The 9434-nt window shown below is 40.8% G+C and overlaps 1 protein-coding gene across 1 annotated transcript in view; it reads right to left on the reverse strand.

Annotated features, from left to right (window-relative positions):
• FOXP2 (forkhead box P2) overlaps window positions 1–9434 on the reverse strand; it is a 547142-nt gene that overhangs the window by 60605 nt on the left and 477103 nt on the right. Inside the window, exons 7-9 of the mRNA XM_045864381.3 lie at window positions 4820–4957; window positions 3450–3668; window positions 1704–1869 (exon numbers count right to left, since the gene is read on the reverse strand). Of these exons, the coding sequence (XP_045720337.1) occupies window positions 1704–1869; window positions 3450–3668; window positions 4820–4957 (523 nt within the window). The remainder of the gene's footprint in view (window positions 1–1703; window positions 1870–3449; window positions 3669–4819; window positions 4958–9434) is intronic.

A 9434-nucleotide genomic window follows, 5' to 3' on the forward strand; every position in this document is an offset into this window, starting at 1 on the left:
CATTGAATTAATTTATACACAGCTTTCTTTTCTTTAAACTTATTTCTTCATTTGTCCTCAAATTGTATTTATTTTTGCCGAGAACAATAGTTTATGAATAGAACATTCATGGGCCCGGTGACAACCATGATTTATTCCAATTCTCTCTGGAATGGTGCAGAAAAGTGGGTTTATTGCCTTGTTTTTCTTTCACTATGTAAACTTTATCTTCCTTGATTGCCTAGGAGTGATTCAGTCAGGTGAATTAGAGGATCTGAAGTCAAGGGAAGTAGGGGATTCTGGGAAAAATATGCCACAAAGACAGTTATTTGATAAAGAGAAAAATATTTACTACAAAACTTTAAATTTCATGTGCCCTAAAGTGTATGCATTTTAAAGACTTTTACTTTTATTTGCCTAATTTTATTTTTTCTATTTAATTGTTCTTGATTTTCTTTTCTTTTTTTTAAAGATTTATTTATTTGAGAGAGAGAGCACGAGGGGGCAGAGGGGCAGAGGGAGAGAATGTCAAGCAGATTCTACACCCAGCTCTGAGCCTGACGTGGGGCTCGATCGCACAATCCTGAGATCATGACTTGAGCCAAAATCATGAGTCTGAGTCGGACGTTTAACCGACAGAGCCACCCAGGCGCCCCTTGATTTTCTTCAGTATATCCTACTGAGTCAGAAAAATGAACAAAAAAATACTACTACAATGTGAATCCCTTTGTAACAAATATAATTAAAGTCCATTTGGATTAATGTTCATTCCAACAAAATCCAAATGCAAATTAGAATGTGCTTTTATGAAGTTTAATGATATTTTACTTTAACCTAAGAATTTTAGCACCTAAGGAGTCATTTTGTTTACCATTATCTTTTTTTAAACTAAGAATGCTTTCCATTTCCCCAAAGTTGAGTCAAATGATGAATATATACAATTGTATAATTTATAGTGTTGTATTATTGTACCATATTATTGTATTACCAAAGCCCATCCAAAGTTTTCTTACCAGAAAAACAAATAAGAATACAGTTGGCAGCTTTTTGAAGCTATAACTTTTACGATATATGCACAGGCAATTTTATTTTAGAGAAAATAAGATCAATCTGGTCCCATGACGTATGATGGGGTCCTATAAAGCATAACTTGGAATGGAATATGCTTTGTAGAAATACAGACTCTTTCGTATATGTGAGAGTTTCAGTGTGAAGATTAGGAACCTCTTTTTTTTTTTTTTTTTTTATCAGTTTTCCACCAAAACTCCTTTCAGCTCACTTTTGTTAAATGGAGTGTTGTTAGCCTTCCCACTCATCTAATTCTCTGCAGGTCTTCAGTGTATATTCAATAGTGCTATATTCAATAGTGCTTAAATCGGGTTGCCCTTATAAATTATTTTCCGCCACAAGACTAATAAATACGCATTTAATATCTAACAAAACACTGGCAAGCAGTTTTTCTTGAGACTCAGGGATTTTACTCCGCACTGCTTTCTGGCAAGCAGTCTGGCAAGCAGTTTTACCACACACCTGAAAGCAGTGCGGAGTAAAATCCCCGAGTCTCAAGAAAATGGGCCATGCAACCGCGTTAACGATCATGTTTTCATAATAAACCTGCAGGTCGTAAAAGCAAAATTTCTCAAGGCAGAAGGCAGACAGGCCATGAAATGAACGGTAGAAAGGGCAACAGGAGGAATGAAGCGTGTGCCAGTTTCTGCATGTACCTTGAGGCAGCGACTGGACAGGAAGTGCCGCCTGGCCAGGCGGGATGGAGATGAGTCCCTGACGCTGAAGACTGAGCAGATGCTGCTGCTGCTGGAGTTGTTGCATCTGGAGGAGCTGCTGCTGGAAGACAAGCTGCTGGGCGGCCAACTGCTGCTGCTGCTGCTGCTGGTGCAGAAAACCCAGCCCGGTGAGCGGCGGGGAACACGCGGTCTGCGCAAACAGCTCTCGGACAAAGAAACGCGCGTGGCTTTCATTGCCCCCCGGTGAGTTTCGGCATGGTCATCCCGTGGCCACAGTTCCAAAGCAGAATGGGAGCAAGTTCGAGATTTTCAGCTGCCTTTCTTTCAAAGATTACACAGCAGCAGAGAACCAAGGAACTTGCATGAAAAGAGTGTGGAACGAGCTCTAGCCAAAGTCTGTTGCAAAGGTTCGGACTTTTTTTTTTTTTAAACTTGGCTTAGTGCAGATGATAATAAGTTTATCTACACTAAAAAAAAAAAATCACACTTTATAGAAACAGTCAAGTTCAACAGCACTCTTTTCTCTCTTTTTTTGTTTTGTTTTTTTCCAACTGAGTAAGTTTGGTCTGCAGAGAGGCCCATGAATACGGTCTCTAGCGATTTGTTAGTAAACTGGGTTGTAGCCTTCAGAGGAGGCCTGTTAGCTCTCTCTCTTCCTCTCCTCTCTTGTCGGAATATATTAGAGGCAGAATTATGTTCAGGGCAAGAAAAAGCGCCCTGATAATAAGGAAAAGTATAACTTCCAATTTTGTGAGGCATTACAAGATAAACCAGGGTTCTGGACCCGGGAGGGTATGAGAAGGCAGTCACACTTCAGAGAAAGACAAGCTGCTGGGGAAGACCTTTCCTTTTCAGTTTGGGGAAAAGAGAAACTTCTGATGCGCTCACTGGAAAACAGACTGCATAATGGAGCAAGTCATGTGGATTGCCCAAAGCCTCCGGAGAAATAAGGGAGCAATTTCTAGTCTGTAGTTGATGGCTGTCTGAAATTCTATTCACAAATCCAAACAGAAACAAAGCCTCAGGAGGTCAAAACTGTTTCCTGTACGTTTGCATAATGGGCAGCTTGAAGACAACGGCTCTGATACCTGCTGATCAATTTAACTACTTCAACATGTTTTGTTTGTATTATGTTTATATTTGATGCAGTTTGCTGACAAGTGCGAGCTAGGCCCAAGAAGCCAGCTTGTCAGTTTGATTTATGAGCATATCAAACTGTAACTTTCTGCTCGCCACTCAAAACCTACAGTAGCAGTTCATTAATCAGGGGCCCGTGACTTTGAAATCTGTGTTCTACCGGTTTCTCCCCAAGCCCACCACCACCCTCCCAGGCCCCCCACCACCCCCAACCCCGGGGGCGACATTTGCATGCACGTTCTCTGAGCTGCACCGCTGAGAAAAATAAGGTTCCCTCACCAACTTAGATTCTCGGTGAATACAAGATTATCAGTACTTTGTCCACCACAGAGCTCGCTCTTTGTACACTGTGATTCATTAGTGAACATTAGGCGACAGACAGCAGGATTGGATTGTAACTCTCAAGTCCCATGCTACAAAAAAGGAGAGCAGGAGAGTTCTACTGTCACTGTTAGTAAGCTGGGCAAAAATGCATCATAACGCATCTCTGGCGGCGAGAGCCTCGTGCTCGGGTGATGCTGTGCGGCGGCCCTGGCCTCGCGCGCCCCGCCGCGCCGCGCCCCGTCCGTCCCCACCTGGCGCTGCGGCGCCCCCTGCCGGGCGGCGCACTCCTACCTCTTTTGCCTGCTTGCCGGCGTGCGGCGGCGGCGGCGGCGGCTGCTGGGGCTGCGGCTGCTGTTGCTGCTGCTGCTGCTGCTGCTGCTGTTGCTGCTGCTGCTGCTGCTGCTGCTGCTGTTGCTGCTGCTGCTGCAAAAGCTGAAGATGTAACTGCTCTTGCTGTTTCTTGTAAAACTCTTGTAGTTGTTGCTGAATAAACCATTTTGACTTTAATAAATAAAGGCAAAAGTTGCATGTATTATAAATCTCCTAAACTCTTCTAGCGACTGGCCAATGGTAGAGCAGCCATTCAGATTCACCTCCCAAGAACAACCGAAAACAAAACAAAACCAAAAAAAAAAAAAAACAACAAACAAACCAAAAAAGGTCTGCAGGGCATGTACATTCCCCCCCCCCCCGCCCCCAAAGGCTCCGAAATTGTCCCAATCCAGTATCCAAAACCTCCTCAATGGAAGGGCATGGAGAACCTGTATTCTAAAGTGCCGGGATCACCTGGCTACCTTAAGTGACTGCATCCGAAACCCCCGCAGGATCTGAGAGGAGGTTCTACTCTACCACTTGCAAGGACCGGAGAGACAGGCGGTCCGGGTCCCACCAGGGGGGATGTCCCACCCGCCAGAGGCACAGAAGGTCAGACGCAGAAATTTAAGCGACTGGCCTGTGCTCATCTCCCGGCGACGACAGCAGAGGAATTAGAAGGACAAGAATCCAGGCAGAGCACGGTCCCCTCTCTCCGACAAGTGAGACCAATACCACGAAGTCCGCGTACACTCGAGGCACCTCATCAACCCACGTGAGGAACGTGGTCGTGTTACTTAAAGAAGGTAACCTCCATGGGTGAGTGGCTTCGCTGCCTAACTCCGTTTTTATAATAAGGAGCTATTTCCTGTGCCTAAACACCGAACACAGCTCGGAAAGGAAGACGGCGGGTGGCACTTTCCCCACCATGACCAAACGGCCAGTTCAAAGTTCACACGCAGCACCGAAGCGGCGAGGAGGCTTAAAGGCCAGAAGTATCTGGACGTCCCCTTTGCCCTTTTTGTTGGCACGTCCACAAATCAAATGTGGTAAGCGTACGGATACTTCAGTATTAGTTTATCCCATGCTGAAGCTACGCCTACCCTCTCCACTCTCGTTCTGGACTTGATGAACGGGAGAAGCCTAAGGGATCTACATGTTCTTACATAGTTCTGCACTTACAATGCTACATGTACGTTCTGGCATGCTGATCAGTGGTCCCTTGGAGCGCAGAATGACTGTCACACAGGTCCTGGCGCTGCCGACGTAGGCACACGCCTTCTGCGCCAGGCTAGAACACCAAAGCAGGTAACCCACATTACCTGCTGCAGCATGACAGCCTGCTGCTGCTGGAGAAGGGCTTGGAGCTGCTGAGGAGACAGCACTTGCTGCTGAAGAATCTGCTGCATTTGCTGAGGGGTGATCACCTGGGGCGTCATCATGGCCACCGACACGGGTACCTGGACAGAAAGAGATGGGGGCGGTCATGACCAAACGTCGGCTCGCCCACCTCACAGCTATAGGGCCTCTCCCACAAATTCTCCAGAAATGACGACGGCCAACTTGTACATGCTATTTGTCATATTACTTAACTATTTGGTAAGAATATTAGAGTACTACCGTACTTAGACACTGGCCTTCCAGAGGCATCAGATTTCATCGAACTCTACCTTTATGTCCCCTACCTCCTACATAGTATGCTAAGGTGGTGGAGCTTTGACTAGCAGAGTTAAAAATAAACAACTACATGTCAGTGTTCTCGATCATCGATCGCCTCACCAGGGTCACGGTGCTATCAATGTAAAGCCTTTTGAAGTGGTTTAAAGGTCTGATTAAAATAAACTATAAAGATTAAACAATTAGAAAAATATGCATATAAGTATCTGTTATCAAAGTTAGTAAAGAGAATGTATATAGAAAGTACTTACGCATAAAACATCATCACACTTCAAATTTTACGGATAGATATAAAATACAGAAGTACTAGAAAAATGCACATAGTAATACATATTACTTCATTAGTACATGTAGCAACTCACATAGGATATATATACAAATGCATATCCAGAAAATAGCCACCTAGACAGGTCCTCTCAAAGAAGAAATCATAAGTCAAGTATTCTTCTTCTTTTTTTTTAAAGATTTTATTTATTTATTTGACAGAGAGAGAGATAGCGAGAGCAGGAACACAAGCAGGGGGAGTGGGAGAGGGAGAAGCAGGCTTCCCGCCGAGCAGGGAGCCCGATGTGGGACTCGATCCCAGCACCCTGGGATCATGACCTGAGCTGAAGGCAGACGCTTAACGACTGAGCCACCCAGGCGCCCAAGTCAAGTATTCTTCTTTAAACATTTTCTTAAATTTCAGGATAACTAGACTTATACCAGGGAGTCTGGAAATTGAAAGATTATTTCAAAGGTTATTCATTAAACTGAAAAAAAAAAAAAGTATTTTACTTAAAATTTTCTTTCTTTTCAAGGTTCTGAGAATTAGAGTCAAAAGGAAAAGCAAATAAGGTGAGAGAGAAAGAAAGAGAGGAGAAACGAGAGGCAAGAGAAATACAGGGTGAGAAAGAGCCAGGGGAAAAAAGTCCTAGAATAGAGAATGGCAGGAGAGGTGAGCAGGAAAACCTTGTAGGCAGGAGAGCCTGAGGTAGAGGCTCGCCCGGCCCCAGCTGTGCTGGGTTGAAGGCACTGCTCATAGCAACCAGCATGTAATCAAACAACGTGTCAACTTGCCAAGTTTGCAACCTTTGAAAAAGCAATCACTTTCTTTCCTAGAAAAAACAATCCACTTTTACTGTAAATAAAAGCAAGTGTTTATATAAATACTGCTTCAGAACAAATCCATGGGACAACACTGTGTCTTGGAAAACAGAAAAAAGATTAGTAGACATGGTTCACTATTTTAAGAGTCATTTTCACACAGTTAAAAACTTTTCTGGCACTTCATGTTATGAAGAAAGGAGAGACTGATAATGAAAAAGAAGTGCGGAGAGAACAAAATAAAGGAAATCCAGGGTGGATAAATCTCCCCCGCCTAAAACAAACAAAACTTATAATTAATACTAAGAAATAACTTTGTCTTTTCTATCCCATGCTGATATCTTAAAATATGGATTGATTAGATCTAGTTTTATAACACGAAGGAAAGAATCACATTATGACAGAAAAGAACCTCAGTGATTTTCACAAATATTTCTGGATTTTTTTTTTTTTTAGAACATACTGACATACCTAGAGGTTACTGTATTTGAATTAATCATAATAAGAGGCATTCTGAACTGACCCAACGCGTCGCCCAAGTGTTTAGTTGTTTAAAAATTGAGTGGTTAGTTTGACTTAATTGTTTGGGCCTTGGTAAACAAATAGAATGGTTAGAATAAGCAGTTTTAAAATTAATCTGTCACAAAAATGCCTTTTCTTCCACCAATTATTTACCTCATGCTATCTCCAAATAATGGTGAATCAAACCAAAATGAAGAGACAAGGTAAGGCAGAAATGTTAACCTTTAGAAAGGCTGCCAATCCAGATACACAGAAAGACAGCAGATACTACATATATATACATATATCTAGACAGATATTACATATATGTAGAGAGCCAAATACAGACACAGAGATAAACATACACACAGAGATATATACCTTCTGTAAAGTCTATCATGTGATAAAAACTTGCCACACTTCTCTCATCTAAGCCCCTAATTACTTTTTAGCGTATGGAGAGCTTTCACTTAATCATCTTTATATCTACAAGTACTTGTTAAACGTGAATCCTAACAAATGTACTTTTTAAGAAGTCTTATGAATGGATGCCTATCATAATACACTGCAAGTTTACAGCTAGATTTCAGCTTATACAAATTATATGACTCTATAGCTTGTGGCAACTGTGACTGATTTGGTGTATAAGCAAATTTAAACAAGAATTGTACCTTTGCACTTTCGAGTCCATTAGCCCTTTTACTATGGTTAGGTTAGTTTTTCCTTTTAAGATGGTTTGTATTTCCCTTATAATGAAAACTTTATGACATAAATAACCATCACATCCTCCTCCTCCTCAAATCATATGTATCACATATATGTGGTGTTCTTCAAGTTTTAAGCAGATTCTGTCTTTCCTTCTAGAAAACTGTCATCTAAAACTGACAATACACGTGCACAAAGATAGGTAGAAAGACAAGCCAACTCACACATAATTGAACACTCTACTTCCATAAGCTATGTATGAAAACACAAATCAAAAGTAATTCTATATGTAGGAAAACACAGATGCACTTCTGAGGGATTTCTAACATTACAAAGAAGCCAATACTCTCATCTCTAAATCCACATACATAAGCTCATCCCAAGTGGGATGTTTGAGGCTACTAAAACATTTAAATTATTTTAATAAATAGAAAACTAGATTTTCCTGCAACAAATACCAGTTATATGTAGGCAGCTCCACTTGCCTTGTTTAGAAATTAGTAATTTTCAAAATGCAAAACTTCTCCATTTTAAGCAACTCATTTTGTGACACATTTCCTTTGCTCCTCCTTTATCACTTTTTTTACAATCTCAATGCATTTCTTTGCTATTCCAAACTACTGTAAGAATTCCCTGACAAAGATGGGTAGAGATTAACTGAGTATATAAGAAATTTTTTTGCAGATCATGCTACTTTATCAATATTTAAACAGGTAAACCAGTATCTATTTGAAAATATATGGAGAACTTTCTGAAACATACATACCTTAGTAAGCCCAGCATTAAGCTTAAGAAAATATTTTCCACTAGGTATATCATTTTGTTCATGCAAATATTTTAATGAGGGACCACAACTTAGAAATGTGAGAGAGGAGCTTACCTCAGCTATTTTCTGGTGAGAGGGCAAATAAAAGTCTGGTAGGTCCTAAGAAGGTGTGATAACATTATACAGTCACCAAATGGAAGAAATATCTGGTTCTGAATGGGTGTCCTAGTGAAAACTATAGTCTATCAATTAAAATCTTCAAAAGTGAAGAAAGGGAATGAAATCAACTTTGGTTGGGAGATTTCTTTTTCCTCTCTTGGTGTTACTATACTGACCAATCCAAAATTCCCCACAGCGATGCACCCACTAAGGGTTTCATTTGCTCTCATTTACTTTCTCGTTAGATGAATTAAGCACAAACCTGATGTGTTTGCTCTGTATGGTAAGCAATAATGGGTAAATGGACATAAAGCTATGTATTCTGAAATGAGAGAGGAAAACTTCTGCAACTGTCCTGAAATGAGTCAAAATGGTAAAAAGTTGAAAGTATTTAGATAGTATCCTAGAACAGGTAGAGGATGACTTTAGATTTAAAAAAAAATTACAAATGTGTTTCTATTAAACTTCTGAATGTACCTCATTGAAGGGGTCAAAAAGTTATTAAGAGAAGATCATGGCTCACTTCAAATGAATCTAAAGTTATTGTAAGGGTTATGAAAATGGCCCCCAATTTTTATTTGCCATAAAAAGCCCACCGTCTTTTTACAGTCTAGTTCAACTGGAACATTTCTGAATATGTTGGGTTTGCATATTAAACGTGCCACTTAATTAAACATCCCAAGTATATGTGGGTGATTGGAACAGTTCTTAGCATGTCAGTCCAATTTGTTCTTCACTAAACATGAATTAGAAAAAAAAAAAAAAAAAAACCAGTCAAAACCTATAGGTGAGACTTTTGGTGAAAAACATTATTTCCTTGTTAACAGGGTCTGCCAACTATTGGTTCACAGATCCCTTCATTCTTTGCTTAAAATTTGAAGCCAAAGGAAGTTCTGGTTGCTAGTCCCTGGTCATTAAGAGGGTGAAAAAAGGAGGATTAACTATGTGTATAATTAATGCAAAACTAGTTTTCAAGTTACACTATGTCCTTCTATTTTAACCAGCATTTGATAGGAAATATTGGATTGCACATGCTTTGATTT

This window comes from Mirounga angustirostris, unplaced genomic scaffold (assembly GCF_029215605.1).
Source record: "Mirounga angustirostris isolate CCGP_5_RB_7025 unplaced genomic scaffold, mMirAng1.0.hap1 SCAF_12, whole genome shotgun sequence".
Taxonomy (NCBI): Eukaryota; Metazoa; Chordata; class Mammalia; order Carnivora; family Phocidae; genus Mirounga; species Mirounga angustirostris.